General features: G+C 16.6%; 6 protein-coding genes across 6 annotated transcripts, besides 1 other annotated feature; 4 read left to right on the top strand and 2 right to left on the bottom strand.

Moving 5' to 3' along the window:
* Positions 1-276: 276 nt before the first annotated feature.
* Positions 277-3552, bottom strand: PRELSG_0409000 (conserved Plasmodium protein, unknown function; the record flags this gene model as incomplete). Its single annotated transcript, XM_028680232.1, has 1 exon — positions 277-3552. The coding sequence occupies one exon, from the start codon at positions 3550-3552 to the stop codon at positions 277-279; it is 3276 nt and encodes a 1091-aa protein (XP_028531749.1).
* An 866-nt stretch (positions 3553-4418) lies between these two features.
* Positions 4419-5462, top strand: PRELSG_0409100 (hypothetical protein; the record flags this gene model as incomplete). The annotated part of the gene is made up of 1 exon (XM_028680233.1): positions 4419-5462. One exon carries the CDS (start codon positions 4419-4421, stop codon positions 5460-5462), a length of 1044 nt encoding a protein of 347 aa, XP_028531750.1.
* A 3434-nt stretch (positions 5463-8896) lies between these two features.
* Positions 8897-9898: a sequence feature.
* A 5709-nt stretch (positions 9899-15607) lies between these two features.
* On the top strand, positions 15608-19145 carry PRELSG_0409200 (conserved Plasmodium protein, unknown function; the record flags this gene model as incomplete). Its single annotated transcript, XM_028680234.1, has 3 exons — positions 15608-16331; positions 16518-16627; positions 16854-19145. 3 exons carry the CDS (start codon positions 15608-15610, stop codon positions 19143-19145), a joined length of 3126 nt encoding a protein of 1041 aa, XP_028531751.1.
* A 1767-nt stretch (positions 19146-20912) lies between these two features.
* PRELSG_0409300 (conserved Plasmodium protein, unknown function) lies at positions 20913-22511 on the top strand (the record flags this gene model as incomplete). The annotated part of the gene is made up of 1 exon (XM_028680235.1): positions 20913-22511. One exon carries the CDS (start codon positions 20913-20915, stop codon positions 22509-22511), a length of 1599 nt encoding a protein of 532 aa, XP_028531752.1.
* A 952-nt stretch (positions 22512-23463) lies between these two features.
* Positions 23464-24120, top strand: PRELSG_0409400 (zinc finger protein, putative; the record flags this gene model as incomplete). Its single annotated transcript, XM_028680236.1, has 2 exons — positions 23464-23533; positions 23624-24120. 2 exons carry the CDS (start codon positions 23464-23466, stop codon positions 24118-24120), a joined length of 567 nt encoding a protein of 188 aa, XP_028531753.1.
* A 778-nt stretch (positions 24121-24898) lies between these two features.
* On the bottom strand, positions 24899-25582 carry eIF4E (translation initiation factor 4E, putative; the record flags this gene model as incomplete). Its single annotated transcript, XM_028680238.1, has 1 exon — positions 24899-25582. The coding sequence occupies one exon, from the start codon at positions 25580-25582 to the stop codon at positions 24899-24901; it is 684 nt and encodes a 227-aa protein (XP_028531754.1).
* Between the last annotated feature and the right edge of the window lie 1896 nt (positions 25583-27478).

Below are 27478 nucleotides of genomic sequence, written 5' to 3' on the forward strand. Positions count from 1 at the left end.
AATTAGTTAAAATTTTTCTTTTTATTTTAAAAATATATATAAAAATAATTTAAAAATTAAAATAAAATAAAAAATTGATATAACTCCATACTGCATAAATAATTTAATTATATATATATCAATACAATGTCTTACACAAAAATTTTTATATTATTTTGAATAATAAATATTTTTACACACTTTGATATTATTAAATACCGAAACTGTCTTTTTATTTTATAAATATATATATACAGTTAGACAAATTAAGCATACTAGATTAAAATAATTATATTCTTATTCATCTTTTTTTTTAAATAGTACTATATCTATTGTATACAAAAAAGCCGATTCTTCATTTTTTATTTTGAAATCTCTCAGGTATGTTGAATTCATATTTTTTAAAATACTAAAAATTTCCATATGAAACATTGAACATGTATTAGTCTTTTTGAATTTTTTTATACTATAAAGATACATATAAACTTGAAAAAATATTAATTTGTTTTTATCCACCTTTAAAAACCTAAATATGTTCATTATATCATAAATTATTTTTTTTCTTTTTTTTAAAATGTTATTTATGTTGTTTTCATTGTTATTGTTGTTTATATCGACTTCATTATAATTATTTATAATTTCTTCGTTTTTAATACGTATAACATTTTCGACATCATTATATATACCTATTTCATAATTATTACCTTTAATGATTTTATTATCATTTAATATATCGATTTTTTTGTTATCATGTTTTATTTTAACAAAATATGTATCATTTTTCGGAGGGAACGTTAAACCATTTCTATATTTTACATCATATAAATTTTCGAAGTAATCATAAAGTAACATAAAAATTGTGTTTGAAATTTCAATATAATCATCCTCAGATATAAAACATATCATTTTTTCGAATATTTTGTTTTCTATATTGTTCTTAAAATTATATGAAAAAAAATTTTCTCCTATTGATTTCTTTAATATTTCACATACATAGGGATAAATTTGATATATGTACAAGTTATTAGCTATATACAATAATTTTTTTAGGATATTATTTTTTAAGTGTATGTAACAAAATGTCTTCTTATATAAGTTTAAGTATGTATCCTTTTTTTTTAAATGTAGAAATATATCTAGCTTTATTAAACATTCTATGATTTTAGTAAAATTTATAAACAGCTCATGTTTTAAATTTTCAGTATTAAAGTCTTCGAAATTTTTATTTGAATTATTATCGTTTGATGTACTGTTACATATGCAATCTCCATTTTTTAATCTTTTAACTTTTATAATTTCGTTTTGTAAACTTTTTATTAATAAATTTTCATTAATTTCATACATGTATTTGGAATTAGATAATGATATAAGAATCTTCGAAAAGTTATCTAATGATATATATTTGTATGTATTTAAATGATTTTTGATTAAATCATCAACAATATTATATTTTAAACTTACTAACTCTTTTCTACAATATCTGTTATTTGAATTATTTTCAATAAAAAATTGAAATTTTGAACAAGTTAAAAGAAGCAAAGAAATTACATCTTCACTAATTAATTTATTAAACCTAAAATAATTATACGATTTATAAACATGATACCATATGTTATATATAGAATCAAAAAGAGCAATTTTGTCAAAAAACAAATTATTCAGAAAAATTAATGAGCATACATACTCATCTTTTAGGAAATTATTTTCTTCATGAATATTTTTAATGTAAACATTACTAACCTTTAAAATGTTATTACATATCAATTCCTTAATATGAGCAGATATAAAATTAAAACTTCTACACTGGCTTTTTATATTTTTATAGACATAAGAAAGATCATTTAAAATGTATATGTAAGTGTCATTAAATTTTGTTATAGTATTTTTATTTACTAAAAAATAATACAAAATGCATGAAATATTGTTAATCAATAAATAAAAATCATAAGAGTTATAAATATGATTAAGTTTTACAAAAGAATTAGACAGAATTTTAATAGACAACAAATCATGCTCTTTTAACTTAAAATTAAAATCAGAGTAATTTTCTATTTTATAAAAAAAATATTTTTTTTTCTTTATTATTTTTATTTTTTCCACATTTTCAAAATTTAGATCATTCTCTATATTTTCATTTGATAAAATATGCACTGTATTTTTATTTCCTATTTTTATACATTTCTCTAAGAATATATTAGACAGATATAAGCTATATTTCATAGTAGAATAAAATAGCATATTATCAATGGAATATTTATTTTTTAACATGGTAAAATAAATATTTTTTAAAGATATAAGAGAAATAGATAAAGATTGAACATTTATAAATTTTATATTTAATAAAGCTCTTAATAAATATTCATAAAATAAAACAAAGTTTTGATCAATAATTTTATTTAGAATTTTTTTATTATTTACTGAATTTAATAATGTGCTATATTTTATATCACAAAGTTCTTTTTTTTCATATTTTGTTTCCACTAAAACTTGGTATATTGATAAAATTAATTGTTTTACATTTAAATTTAATATGTAATTCTCATGCTTTTGTTTCTTAATCATAATGCAGCAAATATTCAATAATTTTACAAGATATCCTAAGTTTTTATTATTTAAATTTTTGTGAAGATTATCGAAAATTTTATGATCTATGTTGATATTAAAAAATGAATTATCAACATATAGTTTTAAAATATTTAACACCTTTTCATTATCAATCTCATCTATATTTTCATGAAAATTATGCAAACATTTATTAAAAATTTCCTCTTTCTTCATTTTAATATAAAAATTTACTTGATTTTTTAATTCTTTGAAATAATATAATTTAAATTTATCTTTTCCTGTTGAGCATTTATTAAAAATTACGCTTAAATCATTATTATTAAGATATGTATTAAATATAAAGAGGATCTTGTAAATTTCATGATTAAAAAGAAATAAATTATTAAAAACATAATTGAAATAAAAATTATAAAAGAGAATCAAATTCTTGTCATTTTTATTCCATCTAAAAAAGTAAACAATGAAACGAATTAATTCATTTCCATTCATCTCATGAACGTATTTTATTATTCTATTGCAAATTTTTCCTACTATTTCTCTTTTATGGAAAGATATATCCTTTTCTCTGAATTCAAATTCATTTATTTTACTCAATGAGTTATTATCTATATTTTTCATTACTATAAAAAAATCACTATTGTTAAACTTTTCATTGATTTGAACAAATACTTTTATAGTTTCAATAACCTCACAAAAGCTCATAAAATTAAAGCATTTCTTATATTCACTTAACAAATATTTATATACATTTTTACCACTTATTTCTTCAATTTCTTCACCTTTATATTTTGGTAAGTTTTTAAATAATATTAATTTATCATGTATGTTAAAATTGTCATCAAAAAGTAAATGTATTTTGCTTTTTCTATTGAATCTATTTTTTTTCTTATTAAATCCATTATTAAAATTTACACTAACAAAATTTGATTTAAAATTAAAATATTTTAATTGAGATAAAATTTTGTTTACATAAGGTAATTTAGTATTCCTTAAAATAAAAATAAACATAATGAAAATTTTTAAATCCTTAAAAAACAAATTATTGTATTATCCGTATCATTTTTTTTATTTGATATTCATTTTTTTGTAAGTTTACAATAATTTTTTGAAATAATAAATTAAAAAAACTAATTTAAATTTGCATTTTTTTTAATTTTGTATATATGAATATCACTATTTAAAAAACATTTTAATTAAATTTAACTTTTTTTTTTTATAAATAATCTTGTACTCTTGTAATTTTTTTTTCCTACTTACGTATGCGTTATTTAGTCTTGTTTATTATTGAAGATAATCTGTAAAATTTATACAATTATTAAATCATACACAAATATGAATATACAAATGTGCTAATATATATACAACTTCTTAAAATATTATAACATCTTGAGTCCTAGAAAATAAAAAAAATGTAATTTTTTTTTTAGTATAATTTTTAACGACTTACAATAATGAATGAATTTTTTTTTTTTTTTGTTACCTGCTTATAAAGATAATATAAACATGTTCTTTCCAATTTTTTTTTGTTGGTGATAAATATAAAAAAATGTATATATATTTCCTTTTTGTTATAATTTTTGAATCACTTCAATACATAAGCACTTAAAATTTTTTAAAATTAATTTTCCTTTTAATTTGATCCACTAAATAATCACAGTAATTAGAATACATCAATAACCATATTTAGAAAAAAATAAAATAAAACAATAAACATATGCTAAATAGAATTATTTAATAGCTGTGAATAAATAGAAAAACAAAATATAATAAAAAATAAAATAAGATTTAATAAAATGAAATAAAGTAAAAAAATATATTAAAGGTGTTACATTTCATAAAAATATAAAAAAAATATAATAATAATGAATTTAATGATGCAAGAAGATATAGTAGTATATGATATGGAAAATAAAATAGAAGATGAAAATACCAAAGGATACTTTGATACAATACTTTCAAATAAAACGCACAGAAATAAAAAAATACAAGTTAATTCAAGCAAACCTAAAAATTATAAATTATGCATGAATAGTAAAGATAACGAATTCTCTAAAAAAGAATACTCTGATCACACAAAATATTACCCCTATTTGGAAAAAGAGGGGGAATTAAATGAAACTATCTATGACAAAAAAAATTTTATAATTCAAAATAAATATAAGGAAAAAGAAAAAAATGAATCATTTATTCATGAAAATGTTAGAACTATTTATAATGATAACTTACTTTCAAAAGATAAAAATTTAAGTGATACATATTTTAAAAATAATAAAAAAAATGTACAAAATTCAAGTAATTCTATTAAAAGTTATATAGAAAAATTAAAAAAATATAATTTTGATACTGTATTAAGTATAATTGACAATGATATTGCAAAAAAAAAAGAAACATATAATAAAAAAATGATTGAATACAATGACTTTATATATACGGTAGATTGTATGTATTTACAGAACTGGGAAAATGAACATGAATTAGCAAACAATGAAGTAGAATCACATTTCACACAATGTGAAAATTTGGAAAATGAAGGAAAAGAATTGTTAGTACTTGTAGAGGATATGATAAACGAAGTAAAAATTTTATTACAAAAAATAAAAAGAGGTACATATATTAATAAAGATGAAATGTTAAATATACAAAAGAAATTGAATGTTATGATTATGAGAGTTCAAAAAGTTGAAGAAGAAAATTATTACTATATTTCTCAACAAGGGGAATATGAATATTTCTTAAAAAAGATAGGATTTCAAAAAAAGTGTAGAGATATGGAATTTCATGAATTTTATGGAAAGTTTTCTAAAGAAAAAGGAAAAAAAAATCTGTATACATTATATTGGAATAAATTTAAAAATATTACTAATGCAAAGGCAAAACATGTATTCAAAAATGTTTCTAATTTATTACCAAAATCCTAATATATGTTACGCTTAAGTCCTTCAATTTTTTTTTAAATATTATTATGTTATATATGCAATTTTTTCTAAGTCTTGAAAAAGTATTTTTTAGTCCATTTTAATTTTTTTTAATATAAAACATCTTAAATTTTTTCTATAATTTTACCATTTTCTAGAAATTTATTTCTTATATTTTTTTTTTTAAGTTACATATTAAAAACTATATAGTAAATATTTCTCTTTCTTTAACTTCATTTAATTTTGTAAATACACATAGTATCTAAGACTTTTGAACAAAAAAAAAAGGATTTAATTTTATTAAGATGGAAAAAGGTTATATGTTTAAGGTGTTACGTTGTAACTTATAAGTTTCAATGAATTTATCCCTAATTATATAAGTATAAATTCACAGAGTTGAGGAAAATTATTTTTTTTCTTAATTTCATTTTGTTTGCTACTTTTCTCATTTAAAAATATATAATTTAATTAAAATAAACATATATGTTTGTGTAATATTAAACATATATCAATTTTTCAATTTTAATATTAAGAATGTAACTATAAGTTTATTTTTCATTTTTTTTGAAAGTCATTTTTATGGTATTAATTATTTACTCATCGTATTAAGATTTTACCTTAAACTCTTGTTTTTTAAATATTTACCTATAATCAGACAATCTTAAAACATATAAGCTTATGGTTTTCTTCTTAATCTACACTATAAATAAATAATTTATATTATAGTTATTGCACTAAAGAGTATAATTTTTTAAAACACTTAAATTATAAAAACATATATAAAAATTATAAAACGTTTTTTGTAATATCATAAAAATATATGTCTATTGGTTCTAGATCATTGGTTTTTACGATTTATATAAATTTTTCTTCAAAAAAATAAGCTGTTTTAAAGGGAAAGTCTTGCATTTTAATTCTAAAAATTAAATTTTCCTTTTTAATTTAAATATCTATAAAAAAATATTTATTAGAAAATTAATCTTACATTAATATTCTAGCATTTTTTCAAATTTTTTAGTATAATTTACCATATTCTAGAATAGACCATTAGACCTATATCAAAATATTTTCATGTACTTTCATTGATAAACTTACGTTTTATATAATTCTAGGGCATTTTTCCCTTAAACTTTTTTAATTTATCAATTTTCCTTCAATAAAAGTTAAATAAAATATAATTTACTTTTTAATTCCACTTAGTTATGTTTAAATATCTTCTTAATATCTTAGTATATTTTTTTGTGAATTTATGATTAAATTGTTTGTTAGATTGTAAATATGAAATGAATTATAGCATATTACAAATTATTTTTCTTCGAGTTTTAGAATTTTTTCGTTTATACATAACAGACAATTTTTGTAAAATATTATTTATTTTGCCAAAAGTCAAGATTTAGTTTAGAGTTTTGTATGGGAGGGTATTATTCACTAATTACATATATAATATTTATTTATATAGTATTTTATAACTCTGTTATAATGTAATTCATGATACTCTCTAGTATTTGTGGGTGATTATTCAATAATTAATGAAAAATTTTTGAAATTCATTAATCTGTGATACCAATTTTAAAATATTTTTATTGATGTATCTTTTACTCTTAAGTAGAAATTTTCATATTTCATTGTCACTACTTTTTAAATAAAAAAATAAACGAAATAATTAACAAGTTACCAAGACATGTATTATAGAGCTCATTTATTGGTTTATAAGTTTAAACATTTTAATTACATTCTTTAATAGACTTATTATTAAATGAAAATATTTTAAATATCTTATATTCATTATTTAACATCTATTATATTTATATTATTTGTTCATTCTATATTTAATTTTCTATTAATACCCCAATATAATGATATTTTATTTTCAATTCATGAAGTATTATTATATATAGTATTATATTACCAATAAATAATAGTTTGCTCATACATAAAAGCATATTAAAATAGAGTATATGATTTTCAATTCAGTGGATTTATGAGTTATTTTGCTTCATAATGTACCATTTATATATGGTATTATAGCCATATATAATAATTCTTAATAATTACCATTTACCTACATTCCTTTACTAATATATAATTAGTATAAAATTAACGTTTTATATTAATATAATAAATTTTATTTGAAAGTTGTATATTTTTAAAAATAAAATTTAATGTTCTTTCATTACACTAATGATTTCCATATTTACATAAATCTTATAAAAATAGTTCAATATTTTTCCAAATTTTTATATTTACAGTTTTCCTTTGAGGTTTTATATATCATTTTCATTATTTATTATTGAAAACAATTTAATGTTTTATCATATTTTCACTAAATGTACTAAAAATTTATCATGCAAGTTTTATTACTTTATGACATTTTTCTTACATTCTATTCAGTTAAAAAAATTATGTGATGTATTAAATTAAAATAGTTATAAAATTTAATAAATGATAGATAGCTACTCAGAAATTAAAAATAGAAAAAGAGTATTTAATATAAAGAAGATAGTATGAAATATATTATAAAAATAATAATTCATTTCCATGGAAATAAATTAATGTTATGTAAAGGTCACTCCAGATATAATAATGTAACATAAAATAAATAAAAATTACTATAACTTGGAATTACTAAAAATTTATTTTATTCCTATAAGGACAAATAAAACGACCAAAAGTAAAGTAAAAATTAAAATGTTTGTAATAGAAACGAAAAAAACGATCTAAATTATAACTGGCAACAATTATAAATGAATGAAATATGAACAAAAAATTATATACATTAAATATTATTAAAAAAAAATAATGAAGCAAATATATAAATGAAAATAATAAATATGAGACTATTATAAATACATAAAAAAATATTTAGAGTCATTGTATAAATAAAACTAATAATATATATATGTAATTATATAAATATTTAAAAAAATGTAATTATAAAAAATATTTTAATTTATAATATATTTACATTAGGTATAACAAAAGAAGTTTAACTTAATTTGTTAAAAAAAAAAATAAATAAATTTCATTTAACATTTAATTTTAAATAAATTATTATAAATAAAAATACCTGAATAATATTCATAAAAAAATAAAAATGGTAATAAAATTATAGTTTATATAAACAATAATATAAATAAATTAAAAATTATAAAATTGCATATATAAATAAATTAATAATTTTAAACTAATTCAAATAATTATATAAAATAAATACTAATTTGAAATTAATACATAAATATTTAATTAAAAAATAAAAAAATAATCTTTAATGAAATAAATAAATAAATAAATAAAAATATATATATATAACATAAATAAATAAATTAGATAATTATTTAAATGATAATAAAATAAATTAAATAAAAAAGCTAATAAAAATTAATATATACATATAATAAAATAATTAGATAAAAAAATATATATAATTTAAATATTAAATAAATTTTATATAATATATATATAAAATTATTACTATATTAATAGATTAACGATTATTTAAAATTTTAATATTTTATAAATAAAATAAGTGATTATATTTCAATATATTTTATATTAATAAATAAAATAATTATCTAACAATTATTATTATATTAATAAATTAAATAATTAAAAATTAATTATTAATTATATAAATATGTTAAACAATTAAATATTCTTACTATATAAATAAATTAATTAATTATATTAAAATTATTTCTATATAAATAAAATAAATAATAAAAATTAATTATTATTATATAAATAAATTAATTAAATTAAAACAATTTCTGTATAAATAAAATAAATAATAAAAATTAATTATTATTATATAAATAATTAATTAAATTAAAATAATTTATGTATAAATAAAATAATTAATAAAAATTAATTATTATTATATAAATATGTTAAATAATTAGTATTATTATTATATAAATAATAAATTAATTAAATTAAATTATTTTTATATAAATAAATTAAATAATTAAAAATTAATTATTATTATGTAAATATGTTTAATAATTAAATTAATATTATTATTATATAAATAAATTAAATAATTAAAAATTGATTATTATTATTATATAAATATACTTGACAATTAAATTAATATTATTACAATATAAATAACAAATTAATTTATTTAATTTATTCTTATATGAATAAATTAAATAATTAAAAATTAATTATTATTATTATTATATAAATATACTTGACAATTAAATTAACATTATTACTATAAAAATAAATAAATTAATTAATTAAACTAAAATTATTTCTATATAAATAAAATAGATAATTAAATTTAAATTTATTATATACTAACAAATTAAATAATTATTTAAAATTTTATTGTTATATAAATAAAATAAATAATTAATTTAAAATTATTTTTATTATAACAAATTAAATAATTATTTAAAATTTTATTATTATTATAAATAAAATAAATAATTATTTTAAAATTATTATTGTATAAATAAAATAAAATAAAATTAAATTAAATTAAATTATTTATCATTATAGAAATAAATTATAACTAAGCATTTTAAATTAAAAAACATCTTTATATAAGTTAAATTATAGATAAAATAAATATTTTGAATTAAATTATTCTTATATAAATAAATTTAAGAATTAAATTTGAATTAATTGTTATATATTTAATATTAATAACTAAATTTAAATTATTATACATGTATGTACGTATATATAAATGAATAATTAAAGAAAAATATATATTACATATAAATTAATTGATTAAATTAATAATTAACATAAATATATTTAATTGTTTATAATAAAATCAATTAAATTATTAAATTTAATTATAATAATATATTAAAATATATAAAATAATTAAATTAAAAATAATATAATAAATATATTAAAAGGAATTAACTTAATTATATAATATATAAAATATATAAATAAATATACAATTAATTTATTAAATTTATTATAACATGGAAATATATATATTTTTTATTATAAACCACTTTTTTTCTTCTATACCAAGTTTATTTAATTTTATTTAAGCATGTATTATAAAATTAAACAATTAAAAAAAATAAAAATTCTGATGTTTAATTAAAATCAAATAATAATAATAAATAGAAAATGACATATAATATTCATTAATTTTATAGTAATAAATATTAGTATAATTTATTTTAATTATTTATTTATTTATTTTATTACATATTTTTTTTCAACAACATTCAATGTTTTAATTTTAATATTAGTTTTTTTATTATTTAATTTTAAGTTCAAATTCTACAATATAATAAATAAAATATTTAATTAATTATTTAAGGAAAATGATAATTTAATTTATATGACTATTTTTTTAGTTTAATAAATATTATAATATTTTTATCTAAAGTAATTAACAATAAAGAAATTTAAAAAAAAAGTATATATTAAATTATTAATACACAGTAAGTAAAATGATAAATAAATATAAATTATGATAATATTATATAGGAAAATATAAAGAAAATTCTATCTTATTAAGCAAAAGTAAGTCTCTTGATATCATAATATAAAGTGCAATAAGAATTAAAAAAAAGAAAAATTGAATTTTATAAAACTAATAAAAGTATTAAATCGATACCATATAAAAAATGATAGTTAAAAATATAGATTTCATTTAATAAATTTACAATATTACATTATATTATATTTTAATTTTTTATGTATGCCAACTTTAATAACAAAATCGATTTTATGTAATATAGATTTTCCAATCTTATTTTCTTTACATATGCATAATTTTTCTTTGTAATATTTTCACAGAAGTTTTTATTTTGTTACATGTATAGAAACATAAGTAATTTTTCTCTTGTAACTAATAATATTTTTTATGTGTATAATATGTATCACATAAATATAATATTGCCATTGCTTTTTGGATTAATATTTTGAAAATTCATAAAACTTTTATTTCTTTTCTGTATATTTTTTTACTATGCTTCATTTTATTATATTATTTGCGGTCTTATACTTTTTTTTTAGCATCATTTTTTTTTATATACTTATGATATTCAGAAAAATGTATTTTTTAATTTAATTAGAAATAACTTCATCTATCTTGTTTATTCTCTTTTCACTCTTTTAAAAACATTTTATATTTTTTTGCATCCATTATTAATTCTAAAACTTAAAATCGAAAATTTAGGATAAAAAAGAAATTAAAAATAATAAATACGTTATAATATTTTCAGACTAATGACTTAATAATAATTTTTCCTTAATAATATGTAAATAAACATTTTTACCTATATATTTTTAAATGTGTTATCTTTTTTTTATGAATTTAGGATAAGTAGATATTTATGTAGAGTTTTTCTTAAACAATTTTTAGCATAAAAATATTATTTTTTCATTGAGTTATGAACTTTATTACAAAAAAATGATAAGCGACTTTTATTAAGATATTACTATATATAATAAAAATTAATAATTTTATTTTGGATTGATACTATTCAAAGTCTTCATTTATTTTTTCTTTTTTTAATATCACATTTTTTTCAAATCATAAATTAATCCTCATTTTAAAATTGTTAATGAAAATAAAAATTTTATTTTTTTAATTATCTATGAATCCTTTGTACTACTGAACGTTTTTCCCATTAAATTGTAACATGTCTTTCTTAAAAAAAAAAGAAATTTATTAGAACATAATAAATATGGTTATCATGTAATGATCAAATTCAATATATACTTGTTGTAACAAAAAAAATGGATTATTTTAAAAGAATATCAAAATATATTAAATTTTTAATTATGATAATCCTTATGTTTACAAAAATATTTCTTATTTCTTCGATAAATACATAGTAAAAATAATAAATCATATTTAAGAAAAACTAAGAAAATATTTGTTTCCAAATTTTAAGAAAAGACTTAAGTTTTTATTATTTAAAGTTATAAATGAGTCATTAAAATAATGGTATATGTTTAAATAAAACAAAATAAAATAAAACGAAAACATTAAATTTGAAGAAACTTTATTCTCTAGATATATAGCTAAAAAATAATAAATAACAAAATATATTTATAAGAGAAAAATATTAATAATAATAAAAACTTCGTTAACAATTGTGAACAATCAATTTTGACTGATTTTCCCTAAGATTTAATATAACATTTTTTCTTTTTTTTCTCCTTTTTTATAATAAAAAAAAAAGCTATGTTCTACATTTTGGAATATTGTTAGATGTGATAAATTGTTTATCTCTTTTTGAGTTATTACACTATATTTATATAATAATATCACGGTAATTATATAACTGTAATAAAATTACAAATATCTCATCTTATTTTATAATATTGACTTTTTATTATAAAAAAAAAATATTGTATATTTTGCTAAATTATTTGCAAATGTGAAATGTGTTTTATAAGTGAATACACTTCTAATATTAATAAGTTTCATTTAATTTTTAATAAGACCATAAAGTAAAAGAGACTAAACAAAGTTCAAACTAATGTATGGAACTTTAGAGCTTAAACGAAACATATAATTAAAACTATGTTAATATAAATTTACAAATAATAAAAAAAAGTAAATACCAAATAAAACATATCAACAAAAAAAATTATAATTTCTCCAGAATGCATATACTCAACTATGAATCAGGGCCTTAAATAATAATTATTAATAAAATTTCACAAGAATAAATTCATAATATGTATTATGTGAATTATGAAATCCTCCATATATAAAGTTGAAAAAAATATACAAAACGGAGATTGTTGCCATTTTATTAATTTTTTTTCTATCATAAATATATAAAAATTATATTAGGAAATTTCTTTTATAAATTGTACCTTTAAAATAAAAAATTAATTTTTTTTTAATTAGAAAAAAATTCAGGATATTTATATTTCTTTTTATTATTTTCATTTTTCATGTTTTTAGATATATACATTTTTTAAATTATAGTGATAAAAAATATTACCCGTAAAATTTTTATTTTTTATTTATATACCATTAATATAATTTTCTTACATATAATTAAAATATATTCATATTACAATTCTACTTTTCTTCATAGATATATTGTGATAAAATTTGTTTTAAAAACTGTCTAAGTTACGTATTGTTAATTTTCTATTACATATTAATGCCAAAGATAATACTTTTTTGTCAATTTTAGAAAAATTTTTACGTGTAAATATTAAAACATAATAAAATTAATATTGAAACGTTTATTTTTCGCCATTAGCTCGAGTTTTACCTTAATCTTTTTGCAATACATTTTCATAATATGATAATTTTTTTTTATTCAATTTTTATAAAGATTGTTAAAATTTTACGTGAAAAATAAAAAATAATTGAAATATAAGAAAATAACAAATGCAATGTAAATAACATTCTAACATTTACATACAAATTTAATGTTTTTTAAAGGTTTAATAAACACTTATAAAGGAATACCGAAAATTTTAATCATGATAAGATATCTACATATTTAATGACATTATGTTCATTAAAAATTAAAAAAGTTTGTACATATCTTCTTTCATTTTTTACGAGAAGTTTTAATATAGACTCAAAGTTTTAAATAAAAAATGTATGATATGATTTTTTTTTTAATTTTTTTGTTCTACTAAAAAAGCAAAATTCAATTTGAATAAAAAATATTTGTCAAATTTGTTATATTTTTAAATTTCCATTTTTATTGCTCAAAAATTTGCTATTTTATGTAGTATAATATATTTTCATTTTTAAATATTCATAATTATTTAACTTTTATTATTAAAATATGAAATGATGCAACCAAAACGTATAAAATACAAAATGGATAATTAATATCTGTTATAAGGAAATAAAGTTTTTATATTTATTAAAATAAAATAAAATGAAATTAATTATAAAAAAGTATAAAAATATTTTTTTGAATAATATAATGAAACTTTTAACAAAGAACAGAAAAAATAATTAATACACTTATGAAAATAACTTGATATCATTTTGTGTTCTTTTTTGGATTTTAAATATTCAATATATTATATATTATATATATAACATTATGCTCCAGTAATGCATTTTTTTTATAGTAATCCTTGATATAATCAAATAAATATATATGCATATAAATAAATATCAAAGAATGTCGAGAAAAATGTACTTCAGAACATACACATGGGTAACTTTCATATGCTATATACACTAATGAATATCTTAAATTTATTTTTATTTGTAATACATGTTATTGTAACTATTTTTGCAAGGGATTTTTATCTTAATATAATAATTATAAAGCTAAATTAAAAATAAATCTATTCTAAATGAAAATAATTTTAAACCTACTCTTTTTTCTTTCTTTCTTTTTTTTTTTTTTTATATTTATAGAAAAAAATATCTCTTTTTGAATATATCACCTTAATACAATTTAATTTTTTTTATAATTTATACGTCCTAAAAAATTTAAAGCAAAACAAAATAATAAAAATAATTTTTTTTAATTGCGTATTTCTTATAAAGTATGCAATGCATAGTATTCCATAAAGCATACATATTTATTAAATTATGTGCAAAATGTTATATTTAATCGGTAAACTTGTAAGATCAAAATAGATAAATTCTGTAATTTAAAAGAAAAGATAGGAAATTTTAAGTGCACCTCAGTACTTTTAAATTTTAGCAATGTTCAGAAATTTAACATTAAAAATTATATACTTTTTAATAAAAATATTTTAAATAATTTTAAGTATTTTTTTTCGTATTTCGATTGAATAATATTTAAATTATTAATAGTGATAAAAAAATATTTTTTTAAATTATTAATAGGAATATAAAAAGTATTTTATTATAATATGAAATTTTTTTTAAAATATTTCATAACACTGTAACTTATTGTAATTGTATTGTATCTCTTACTATTTTAAAACTAATTTTAAAATTTCATTTTGTGAAGAGAATTTTATTATGAAATATAAAATATATCAGTAACTTTAAAGAATAAAACTTAAAATAAAATATTAATTTATGTCAACGAAGAGTAATAGTAATCAAAAGGCAAACATATTTTCTATTATTTTTTAAATTTTTATAATATTATCAACTATTAAAAAAAAATAGTATTTTTTTATTTTAGAAATATTTTACATGTAATTATAGTTTTTTTTTTTAAATGAAAGAATAATTAAATTTCAAAATGCATAATCTTTTAAAAAATACATTAAACTTTGACAACTTTAAAAGTATTAAACTTGATTTAATTAACAAGATAAATGCTTTTGATAACATTGATTCTCATGAAGAAAATGAAGTGTTTAATTTTTTAAAAGATAAAAAATTCATTTCTGATGGGTTATATTGTAGTATTCCCGAAGACAATGAAAATACATTTTCAGTTAAAAAAGAATTAGGATATATTAATAATTTAAAACTTTACTTTAACTCCATCAAAAATTTTGGCATTAATGAAGTAAAAAAGCTAGATAAAAATAGAGGAGAAAATAGGATTGTTCATAAAAGAATTGTGAATTATTCTTCATTTTTTAAAAATAGGAATAATGATATTGATAGAAAACATGATATAAAAAATGCTGTATTACTTAAAAACACTTTTTTCCAAAAAAGGAGAAATGAACAAGGATCAACAAATAATACGTTCTGTAAAACATTATATAAAAATATAGAAAAAAATGGAATTAAAAAAAATAAAAATTTCCAAAAGTTTATGTTAAAATATAATTTTAAGATACCTGAAAATGACTCTAAAAAAATACTGAGAATAACCAATATGAGGAAAATAAATCGTAAAGTACACATTTATCGTTATTACTATAAAAAATATATTCTTGAAAAAAAGAATTTTAGAGCTCTAGAAATGCATTTAAAAAAAAAAATTCCATATATATCTTTTATTAAAAAAAGTAAAAGTTTCATAAAATATGATAAAAATATAGAAAGCTCTATAAAATTTCTTTTTCCTGATAATAATAATAAAGTTAAGAACAATACTAATGAAATTTATTTTATAAAAAAAAAATTATATTTAAAAAACAAAAACTATATTTATAATGAATTTTATAATAGTAATAATACAAATAACCATGAAGAATTGACTGGAGATAGAAAATCATTTAAAAAAAAGGGGAATTATAATAAAAGTAATGATATTCCTTTAGAAAAAAAAAATTATTATTTAAAATCATCTTTATACAAAAAGGTATTTACTTTTCTTCATATTTATTAAAAAAACTACTTTCAAATAAAACAATAACTGATCAAGCTTAATGGAAGCATAAACTTATAGAAATAATATGCATTTACTAAGACTTTATATATTGATTCGAATAAGGATTATATATATATATATATCAATGAAATAATGAAAAAAAAAAATTATATAATATTTTAATTTTTTAATTGATATATACTTTTTTTTTCTTTAGGAATATAACAGAGACTCACTGAAGGAGTTCAAACAAAATATCTCAAACTATGATAAAATATGTAGCTATGAAAGAGTTAAAATTTTATGTGAAAGGGATTATATAAAAAATTTAAAAGTTCCAATACTTAGTAATAACGAAAATAAAGATGGAATTATTAAATGGAAAAAAAAAAATATTAAAGGTAATGAATTAAAAAAGAACAATCATTACTTTCAAATTCCAAAATTCGATAGTAAAAGTAAAACTTCTTCAAGTTTGAAAAATATAAACTTAAGTATTTTTAGGAGAATGAGCACAAATAATCAACATAAGAGTAAAAAAGAAGTTAAAATAAATAAAGATTTACATTACGATTTTCACAGTAATAATATTAATTTTTATGATACACTGATTAAAAAGGAAAAGTACAAAGAGGAAAATAAAAATAAGGATGAATATTTTTTTTATAAAAATGTAATTCAAAATAATGAAATGAAAGAAATTAAAGAGAAAATTCAAAAAACATTAATAAGTTTAAACAACATTAAAAAAAATAATTATAAATTAAAATTTTGTCTTGAAAAAGAAATTATAGACAATACAATTCATCACAATGAATTAAAAAAGAGTATATGCTCCCTTTTTAGTGAAAATATTCTACAGAGAAAAAATGTTGAACTAGATAAAAGTAGTGAAAACAAAAACATTGAAGTGAACGAAAGTAATAGGAAAATGTATAATAAAGGTTATATAAAAGTTATTAAACATAATGGTGAAAATGGAGATGATGATAATTTGTGTAACGAGAATTTGAGTAAAAATTTACAGAAAAATTTGACGTTACATAAAAAAAAAAAATTAAGTATTTTTTTAGATAAAATGACTCAGGTTAAAAAGAAAAAAATTCACGAAAATTTTTGTGATTTTTATAATAATTGTAATGACAAGAAAAACGAAGGGGCATTATTTAGTGACAACAAAAAAAATACACAGCTTATAAATAATGATATAGTAAAAAATACTTTTAAAAGTATCACAAAGTTAGTAAATAATTCAGAAGAGAAAAGGGATACTTTAAAGGAATTTAACAATAATGAGTTTTCTGGGATAAAACATATAAGTATAAAAAAGGAAGAAAGTAACAAAAATGTTAATATATATAAAAAAACTTTGGATAGTTTAGAAGAGTACCTCCCATATATAAATTTTTTAAAATTACATAATAAGAAAGAAGAAAATAACCATATTCTTATAGGAAATCGGGATTATGAAAAGCCAGTAAATTGCAAAATTAGTAGTGAGGTCATAGAACGTAATGGCAATACTAAATTTTATGCATTAGAACAAAATGAGCATATAAATTTTTCTGAACAAGAAAAAAAAAAAAAAATAAATACAAATTTTAATAAGGAAGTAAGCATATTAAATACTAAAAAATTAAGGAAAAAAAATTATAGTTGTAAAAATTTAAAAGATGAGAAAATTAACATTAATATTATGAAAAAGGTAAATAATTACAACTTCATTACTCAAGAAAAGAGTAATACTTTAAAAATTTCTCAAAAAGAAGATTCTTATAGAAATAATGAAACATTAAATAGAAATTTTTTAAAAAAATTAAAAAGCAATATTAAAAAGGAAATAAAAAATAATGAAAAATATTCTGAAAAAATAGGAATAAAAGAAAATTACAAAAAAAGCGAATGTCTCAATGATAATGGAATCACATATAACATTGATGAAAAAGAACTGAATGAACAAATAGGGGGAAATATCCATAAGAAAAAAAAAATATATAGAAAGGAATATTTGGGTTATGAAGATAAACAAAATGAATTATTAAATAATCAAAAAGATAAAGTAGATAATAGCAATGTAAATAAAACATTTAATGCAAATATTTTAAATGACATTTTTGTTGATGATAAAAAAGTAAATAATGGAGTTAGTTCAAATTTTTTTGTGAAAAACTCCATTAATTTGCAACAATTTGTTTTAAATAAAACAAAAAAAGAAAAGAAAGATTTTGTTTTAGAAGATGTTAGAAATATTAAAAGGATAATAAATTCTGAAATATATATAAATGAGAAATTTGAAAGAATACATAAAAGAAATAAAAATGCTATAAATATAATTGAGAGTTATTTAGATAAAAGAAAAAATAGATATTTTGATTTTCCAAAAGAAAAAGATGATATATACCTACAAAAAAATAATATTATTGAAAATTTAAATGAAAAAAAAAATTTTAAATTTTTGCCAGGTTTACATGAACACTATGCATTTTTGTTGCTTAACTTTAGAAATTAAGCTGGCTTATAAGAGAATATAATAATATTTTTAATTATTAATATTCTTTGTTTTAGATAATTTTTTTAAAATATTTTTTCTATAGAAGAAGAAATAGTGAATTATTTAGAAATTATAAAAAAATTACTCTAAAAGGACAACCTTTCTATTGAGAAAGCTTATAGTTAATAATTTTTTAATGTAATTCTATTTTTTTTTATAGAATAATAATTTTTTATTTTAATATTTTTATAATTTTCCCTTTTAACCTATAGAATTACATATGTATATATATATTTGTAATTACATTTACATATAGAAATATAATTTAATTTTTTGAAAAAATTATATATAATAATAATGAGACATATTATTTATACAATTTCATAAAAAAATAAGGCACTTATCAAAAACATACTGTTTCTGAAATATAATGAAAAACACTTTTAAAAAACTTTTTATTTTTCTTAAATTATCAAACTTTTTTAATGATGCTTTATGGGAAATTATAGTTCACAAAAAAAAAAAATATATTTTATTTAAACTATGGATAATTTTTTTTAAGGATAAATGAAAGAATATAAGAATAATTATCAAAAAATTTAAAAAATTTTTACATTCTTAGAAAAAAAAAGTGAAATAAAATCTTTTATAAATACCATTTATGGAAAAATGTTATTTTTTGGGTAATTATTTTTAAATAAATATCAGAGTCATTCATTTAAAATTTTTTCAATATATAAAGTATCTAAAATTTACATATATAGATTTTTAATATTAAAAATTGTATATTATTGAAAAAAATTAAATATAGTTGATAGTTAAGGATAATATAATTCTATATTATTTAAAATATTATGAACTTTTAACAAAACAAAGTACATTTAATTTTAAAAAATTATATATATTAATGAATGCAATTCTCTTATATTAAAAATGAAATAATATTTATTATTTATCTTTTTTTTTTTTAATTTATTTCTTACTAAAGTTTTTATTAAAAAATTTTAAAAAACATTTACGAAGGAAAAATTTAGATGATAAGCTACATCTCGAGCATTATTAGTATACTACTTTTCAAAAAGCAAAAAATTAATGTATTATTTATAAAGAATAATTATATATAATAAAAGAAAAATTAAAAATTTTTAAAGAACTGAAATTTAAATATTTATATTTTTTGTTAAGAATATTTTTAATATTTTTACTTAAAATCAAATAAATAAGAGAAAAAATTACTAGATTAAATAATGAAAATTTTTAAAGTGTGCAAACATACTAAATGGATGCAAAAAGAAAAAAAATTTAAAGAAAATAGAAAAGGAGTTATACTGAGTTATAACAATGCATAAAAAAGAGATTAAAAGAAGAATATATTATAATATATATACTTATATATATATCACTTTTTTAGTATTATCTTCAAGAAAAACATATTGTCCTCAACAAGAGCTTTTAGATTTTGAGAATTTTTTTATATATTATAAAACTGAGAAGTAAATGCAAGTAATAAATAAATTGTAATATAAATTTAAATAAATTAGAAGTTTTTGAAATAGAGAATTTTGAAGAATTAAATTTTTTTTTTTTTATATTTATGTTTTATGTTTTTTTTTTTTTTTTATATATTTTACTTTATGTTACATAATTTTATTTTAAAAATATATAAACTATTATTATTTTAGAATATATTTAACTAGAATTTCAAAGTTTTTTAGTTTATTTAAATAAAAAGGCATTTTAATTTTGAAAGAATAAACAAAAAACAATAAATGTTATTATGATAAAATGAATAATAATTTTACATATAATAATTATAATTTCAAAAAATTGAGTAACTATTCGTGTTCTTATACTGAAATGAATGATAAAAAGCCAAATATTGATGGTGTTAAATTATCATTACTATGCAAGAATAATGTAAATCCAAAAAATAGCAAAATGAAAATCGAAAACGTATTTATAAAAAATATAGATAACAAATTTGAATTAGATATTTTAAATAATTTTAATGTAGGATGTCCATCATCAGATACTTGCTATTATATGAAGACACATGAAGTGAATAATACAATGCCTAATGATAAAAAAGAAAATGATGAAATAAAAGATAAAATTTTAAAGGAGAACAATAATAAAAAACATTATTTGAAAAGTCATTACTCTTCCTCAGAAATGTCCAATAGAAATATGTATAACCATTATTTATTCAATAAAAGTTATACATATTTAAAATCGAAATATATTAAAGAAAAAAATTTCGATTTAGAAAAAATGGCAAAAAATAAAGTAGCAATGAATAATATAGTTGATTTTAAAAATGAAATTAACATAAAAAATGTTAATAAATATATACATAACACGACTTGTGACATAAAAATAAAAAAAAAAAGAATTTCAAAAGAAAAATTAAATGAAGAAAAAAGTTCAATTGAAGAACATAATTATTTAAAATCTAGCATAATTCATAATAATGGCTATGATAATAGCAACTATGTTAATGGATTATCATCATATAAAGATAAAAAATATAATTATGATTTATTTGGAACATATGAAAATGAAAGTTGTAGTAATTCTCAAAATAGGATAAAGTGTTTTTTCCTAGAAAAAAATGAATTTAGTAAAAACAAAAAATACACAAATAATTCAGAAATAAATATTAATTTACCACAAAATTCAATGAAATGCTATGAGGAAATATGTTCAAAGGAAGATGAGTATATAATTAATGATACTTCTCAATTAATGGAAGTAGATCTCTTAATAAATAGTGATAAGAGACTATCTGATAGAAAAGAAAACTCATTATTTTATGATTATAACAATAGTAACAAATTTACAAAATTTCTTATGGCTGAAATTAAAATAGAAACAAAATTGTATAAATTAATTTTATTTATTTTAATTTTAATATTGTTATCATTATCTAAGAATATTTCTAATTATATAGTTATTACAAGAAAATGCTACAATGTATATGAAAATCCGATCAAATCTATAAGAAGAATACTAAAATTTTTATTTATAGCTCTTAAAATTTGTTATAAATTTTGTCTTCCAGTACATTTTTATATGGTATCTTTTTTATTTATTATTATTTTACGAATATTTGTTATTCTAAATATTCCAATTTGTTTTTTACTACTATATGCTAAATTTGTATTGAGAAATGAAGAGTCCACTGCTAAATTGTATTTTATTTTTCTTCTTAATATCTACAAATATTTTGTCTTCCAGTTTTCTTATTTTTTAAAAAATTTTACCGAACAATTTTTTTTAAGTGAGATTTTAACATTAATATATAAATCATTTTGTTTAGCTTTCATTTGCATGTGCAAAGTTTTACAAAAATTTTATAATCATGTAATCGATACATTTTCTTGATTTCACAAAATATATTTTATAATCAAAAGCAAATTTTATGAAATGTAAAATATATAAGTATTATATATTTGTCAAGATTCATTTATTGCTATAACTCTATTAATACATAACAAAAAATATTAATACAAGTAAAATGAATAATTTTTTAATGCATAATACCAAGTATTACCAGGGATGAAATAATAAAAAAGTATTAGGTGAAAAGATTTATTATTTTCTTAATCGTAAACTTGACAAAACTTTACCACTTCAAAAGTGAATCATATATATCACAACTCTAAATAGAAGATTAAATTTTAAGTGAAATAATAGATAAAATATGTATAACTAAATATTATATTGTTGAAAATACCTTTAAAAAAAAATATAAGATCGTATGAAACTTATTAAAAATTGAATAATACAAAAATGAAGTTTTTAAATTTTGTTTAAAATTTTTACTATAAAATTAATTTTTTTTTTTTTTTTTTGTAAAAGAAAAATAATGTTTTTTAATAGAATAATATTAACACATTTTAATTTATCACTGCTATAATAAATAATATATTAAAAAAAAAACTATATGTAAGTTTAATTATAAATTATTAGCTTCATATTGTCAATCAGACGTACAAATTTTTTTTTTGAATTACGTATAATAAATATTTTTATTTCTTTAACTGCCATAAAAAAGTTTAGCCTTAATTCAAAAGAAAAAAAAAAAAATAGTTCAATTTTTCTTTATTTTTTCACTTACATATTTATTTGTTGTGTAATTTTAGTACATTTATTTTTATAAAAATTGATACTTAATTGAAATAATCTTAATTAAAATATAATTTATGATTTTTAATTAAAAAAATCATAAAATTAAAAAGGAATTTTTTTTTTAAATATTAAAAGATTTAAAATTCTGGTAATTTATTTTGGAAGAATATAAAATTATCAAAATATTTAAAAAAAGAAATTTAATATGGACATTCGTTCAAGAATTGTGAATTCTATAATATTTTCATTAAAACACTGCAAAAATAAAAATAAATGTAATTTTTGTTTTTTTTTTTTAGTCTAATATAAATACATATATACATGTGCATTAAATTATTAAAACTTTATATTTATTTTATTTGTAGATATATTATTGTTAAATGAATTACTTTCACTTTTTCCAATTCATGCCGAAAAGAGTCTAATATTATGCTTAAAATCAAGAATTAAAAAATACACTTTAATAAAAGAGAAATCATTAGATAAGGATTTTAAATTGCATGAAAACTCTTTGAGGATAAATAAGAATACATTAGAAGATAGAGAATATTTTAGTGACACTACTGTAGTCCACAAAAGGGAAGGATTAGACAGAAAGATATTTACAAAATTTAAAAAGAAAAAAAGAAAAAAAACAAATATACATTTTTTTGTTGTTAATGGAAATAGTAAGAAATATATTGTCTTAAAAAATTTTTGTTCGTGTTTTTACTTTAAAGAAAAAGTATTATGTGATCATAGTGACATATTATGTAAGCATCTTCTGTCCGTTATTTTGGCAAAATGCTTCAGTAGTTATATAAATATTTTTTTAGGTGAAAACTTATTTTATGAATGGTATATTAAAAAATTGCATATTTGAAAAAAAAGAAAAGAAAAAATTCTAGGTTTTTTAAATGTATATATATAATAAAAAAATGGATATAAAAAATATTAAAAGAAAATTTATATATGTACAGTTAAAAAAAAATTAACAAAATAATCATAATGTAAAGAAAAAAAAAAGGAAAAAAAAAAATTCTCTTTATGTAAAAATTAAAATTAATTATTTTCTTAAAAAAAAAAATTAATATCATATGAAATTTTTATGGTTTAATTCTTTTTTAACTTTTTCTAATTAACGATAAAAAAAATTTTAAATTTGTAAATATTAATTTATTTTGTATTAAAATCAACTACAAATCTAATATAAAAATAATAAAAAAAAAAAGAAAAATTAAGCTATTTTACATAATTTGAAAAAAAATTTATTTTTGATTTAATAAAATTATTTCTAAAATTTACTTTGCATTTTGAAATGATTAGGACTTATAATTCATTTTTCTTTTATACTCATTGGATAATAAAAAAGTAAGATATATTTTGTCAATCTATAAAAATATAAAACAATAATAATAGGCCTTATTTATTGAAAATTTTCCTTTTTGATATAATAAAAAATTATAAAATAAATAAGGAGAAAAAACAAAAATGAAAAATTAATAATGAACTATAGATAATTCATATTCCGGTAATAACTGTATTCATATTTCTAAAAAAAAAATTACTAACTACAAACTTCAAAAGAAATTCGTGTTTTTCCTCCTCTTTTTTTTTTTTTTTTATTTTCCTTTTTTCTTCCATTGTCATTCCTATATAATTTATCTATGCGCGTGACTGAGAGTTTTTGATCTTGGTGGGAAAATATATGAACCATCGATACGAGCACACATATGCTCTTCAATCTCTTTTCTTAATTGATTTTTAACATTTTCATCACTTACTTCTGTAAACCATATTTCTATTCTTATATAACCAAATCGTGCTATATTTAATTTATCTACTAATCTAATTCCAGTTATTAAATCATAATGCTTTAAATTACATCCAATAACCGCTAAAACAATATTATTCCAAAATTCATCTATTTGACTATATGGATAATCTTTAGGTAATATTTTATACTCAAAGTGACCGCCTTCAGAATTAGCTGGATCTTCCCACATTGGTTGAATATTATCTCTAAATATCATAAGAGCATCAACAATACGAAAAATTCCATCTTCTGACAATCTTGTCATACTCTTCTGACTAAGCAAGTCACTTGGTTGGGGTAACCTATTCCAAAGTTGCCAAAACTTCTGAACACTATTAAATTTGGCTAATGGTCTTGTATAATCCTTATAATTATTGCTTTGCTTAATTTTACTATCTGACACTTGCTCCCATATTACCCAATTATATTGTAATAATAAAGGATTAGATAAATCTATTTTAGTTGCTTCTAATTTTTCATTTAAATCAAATGCATCTCTACTGTTTCTATTAAAAGTTAAATACTTCATTTTATTGTAAAAAAAAAAAAAAATATTATGTTATGCTTAAAAATATATTACTTAGGATTTTTTAGTTTTTATATACTTCCTTTTTATATAAGTTCAAAAAGCAAGCACATAGATTCTATATGAAAAAAATATTTATTATTTTTTAAACATAAAAAATAAAAATAATGTTCTTTAAAAATATATATACTAGTTATTATATCTATAAATTCAAAATTTATGTGTAGATATAAAAAAAAAATATATTCATAAAGAAAATTTTTATACAAGTAATATTAAAAAAAAAAAATACGTCTGCCATTTAACCAATTTTTAATTTTTGTTCATATCAATAGAAAAAAAGTTAAAAAAAATGGTAATTAATAACCAATAATAATCCAAATATATATATAAAACAAAATCTTAAAGTATAAATTTTTTTTTTTCTTATAATAAATAAAAAAGAAGAAAGCATTTGCAAAAAAAAAAAAAAAAAATTGATGGATACTGTTAAACTAAATTTGAATTTTTTTTTTTTTACAGCTTACAGAAAAAAAAAATTAAAGGCAAAATATTTAACTATATGAAGACCTATTTTTTTTTTTTAAATTTACTTAATATTTATAAATATGCATGCATTTTTGTTTCTACTTAATTGTTGAAATGACAAAATTTTCTGAGAAATATTGCTATATTTATGAAACTATTATTGATTTTTCAAATAGCATTAAAATGTATTCTAAAAAAAAATATATTATTTCTTTAAATAAATTTTTTTTTATTATCCTTTCAATTTCATTTTGAAATTCAAGGAAAACATCTTTTAAAAATTTTGTAAAAAAATTTTATCCACAAATTATTATATATTTAAAAATAGTTTTCAAATTAAAATTTCAAATTAAAATTGTAATATGTTTATTTTTTTATAATTCTTATAAGTAGATATTGATTAATAGATTTAGTATTTAATATATTTGGAAAATTTTATGTAAATATTTAAGGTGTCTTTTTCAAGCTTTTATATCAATAATTTATAATGAAAATTAATACGAAAGGATATATATAAAAATTAATTTTCTTTTTAATTAAAAAAAATTAACAAAAACCTTTGAATATAAAGATGAAAAAATCTAAAATTTTATAGAACGTACTATTGATTTAGCATACTTTAAGATAACAAGTGTTAATCATTTTGAAATATATTTTATTTTAAGAATTAAATAATTCATCTAAACTTTTTTGTTTTGAAAAAAAAAGAAATTTATAAATTTATTGAAGTATATTTTATAGCAAAAGGAGCATTATTTTTTATTTTTTTTATTTTATTATTTTCTTAAAAAATGTTAATGAAAAAAATTCATTTGTATTTAATATCTATAACTTGGTATGTTAAATTGTTTTAAGTATCAAAGTTTAGCAATTCATCTTATATATATATATTTGTTTAAATGTTAATTTTTTTTTTATTTTATTATGTGATGATATAGTATTTTCATTTATAAAAAGTATAAAGTTCTTTATAACAAGAGTTAAATGTTTTAATTCATTGGCATCGAAAGCAAACAAGTATAGAATTATAAATTGATAAATAAAAGTTTTATTCATTGCATAATTTATTTAATACATTTGTGCTATTCACATTTATATGATGAAAAATATTTTTCCAGTAAGAATATAGCATTTCATGACTTATAAATATTGCTATATAAAGAAGATATTTTGATAATTTATTTGTTTTTTACAGAATATAAAGTGAAATGCTCAAAAGGGTTTACTAAAAGATATTTAAGTAAAATATTGCATATATAACAATAATATTAAAAATTAATGTATAATTTTTATCATACAAAAACATAAAAAACAATTGATTAAAAAATAAATATGAGGTTCTACTTTTTATTAAAATATTATTAATTTTAT

Source organism: Plasmodium relictum (genome assembly GCF_900005765.1).
Source record: "Plasmodium relictum strain SGS1 genome assembly, chromosome: 4".
In the NCBI taxonomy this organism is placed as follows: domain Eukaryota; phylum Apicomplexa; class Aconoidasida; order Haemosporida; family Plasmodiidae; genus Plasmodium; species Plasmodium relictum.